Below are 1985 nucleotides of genomic sequence, written 5' to 3' on the forward strand. Positions count from 1 at the left end.
GTAAGTAAACAAACAAAGGTTCTTAATTTAGTCTGCTGACGTATGCAGTAACATATGGTGTCATTTCTCATTCTATTATTTTGTCAACATTATTAAGGACAAGCGGTGGAAAATAAATTATTAATCTACTTGTTCATTTACTGTTAATATATGCTTATTTTCTCATTTAACATGTTTTATCTACACTTGTATTAAAATGTAATAATCACTTATTCTTCTGTTTTGATGCTTGACATTAGTTTTGGTGGATATCACAAATTTTGGTATCAATCGGATACTAAGTAGTTACAGGATCATACATTGGTCATGTTTAAAGTCCTCATGTGTACAGGGACATTTTTCCTGAGTTTATAAACATAATATACATTTTTAACAAACATAAAAAGATTGTGATGCTAAAACATATTGATGTAATCATTGTGACGGTACAACGGGAGAAGAAGACGGCAGAGGAACGATGACGTCGTTAGCTGTCAGCGTATTTAATGACAGTTTAGTGTGTGAGTGAGATGTGTATTTAACCAAAGAGATGTAGTGTGACGAAGTGTGAGACTTATCTGAGTATGGTTGCCAGAGGGTGTTGAGGATGCGTGTTGGGATCCAGGCAGAAGTCCAGCAAGGAGCAAGGCGGAATCGAACGTCGGGGAGCAGGCAGATGGTCAAGGGCAGGAGCTTGGTTTCGTGGTCGTTAGGCAGGCGTGAGGTCGATGTCCAGGAAGGCAAGGGAAAATCCACGGGAGGTCCAAGGTGACGAGACACACAACTCGACGACAAGGAAGGATGGCGGGAGGCTGGAAGACGACACAACACAGGAGACAATGAGCACAACAGGGAAGGAGCACAGGGAAATAGTTTGCACATGCAGAGGAGCTAGATACGTGTGGGCTTACTGTACTGGGTACGTGAAGCTACGTTCTCGCGTCGGATCTCAGGCTGCGTCTGCTCTTGAAGGCAGCTCGCTCATCACAGGCAGGTGTGTAGTTTGGTGAGTGTTTGCAGGTGCGAGGAGGCACGCCCGCAGCGGAGAGAGAGCACATGTGGGAGTGGCCCGTGGTGTGCTTGTCCGGACGCCCAGCAGGAGGAGACATAGCAGGAAGAGAGGAAGCAGGAGTGTGACCCATAACAGCACCCCCCCTCTTACGCGAGACTCCCGGCGAGCTTCGGGGTGCCTCGGGGTGAGCTCTGTAAAAGTCCTTGATAAGGGAGGGGTCGGCGATGTAAGAGGCCGGTACCCAGGACCTATCTTCAGGGCCATAGCCCTCCCAGTCCACAAGGTAGACCCAACCCCTCCCCTGTCGCCGAACCTTGAGGATCTCCTTGACGGTCCAGACTTGGTCCCCATCCTCGAGGACTCTAGGAGGGGGAGGAGCGGGGGTGGGGGCGGACAGGGGACTGTTAACAACAGGTTTGACCTGGGAGACATGAAAGACAGGATGAGATCTCATGGAATGTGGAAGATCCAATTGTACAGCAGCAGGGTTGATCTTCGATTTGACCGTATAAGGTCCAACAAAACGTGGTGCAAGTTTCTGGGAGGAAATCGGGAGGTGGAGGTCCTTGGCCCGAAGCAGGACCTGCTGTCCGGGCTGGTAGTCGGGAGCCGGGATGCGCCGCCGGTTGGCATTGCGACACATCCTAACAGACGCCTTCAATAGGGAAGCACGGGCGGACCTCCACACTCTGCGGCATCGTCTCAGGTGTGCCTGGGTGGAAGGAGTTGCCACCTCGATCCCCTGGGAGGGAAACAAGGGAGGTTGAAATCCCAGCCAGCATTCAAATGGAGACATACCCGTAGCTGCGCAGGTCAAGGAGTTGAAAGAGTACTCCACCCATGGAATAAACTTACTCCAGGAGTTAGGCTGTTGCGCAGCCATACAGCGCAGCATGGTCTCCACCCCCTGGTTGGCCCTCTCTGCTTGACCATTGCTTTGGGGGTGGTAGCCGGAAGTCAGACTGACCGTGGCCCCAATGCCCTTGCAAAAATC

The 1985-nt window shown here is 50.6% G+C and overlaps 1 protein-coding gene across 2 annotated transcripts; it reads right to left on the bottom strand.

The window, feature by feature from the left end:
- Positions 1-466: 466 nt before the first annotated feature.
- Positions 467-1725, bottom strand: LOC133560710 (uncharacterized). Of its 2 annotated transcripts, none has more exons than XM_061913544.1 (2): positions 896-1725; positions 467-791 (listed from the first exon to the last, which is right to left on the bottom strand). In XM_061913544.1, exon 1 carries the CDS (start codon positions 1632-1634, stop codon positions 909-911), a length of 726 nt encoding a protein of 241 aa, XP_061769528.1. In that variant the 5' UTR covers positions 1635-1725; the 3' UTR covers positions 467-791; positions 896-908. The 2 variants fall into 2 exon arrangements, with proteins under 2 accessions (XP_061769528.1, XP_061769527.1); XM_061913543.1 differs by having other exon boundaries at positions 891-1725.
- Positions 1726-1985: the final 260 nt, after the last annotated feature.

This window comes from Nerophis ophidion, linkage group LG10 (genome assembly GCF_033978795.1).
Source record: "Nerophis ophidion isolate RoL-2023_Sa linkage group LG10, RoL_Noph_v1.0, whole genome shotgun sequence".
Taxonomy (NCBI): Eukaryota; Metazoa; Chordata; class Actinopteri; order Syngnathiformes; family Syngnathidae; genus Nerophis; species Nerophis ophidion.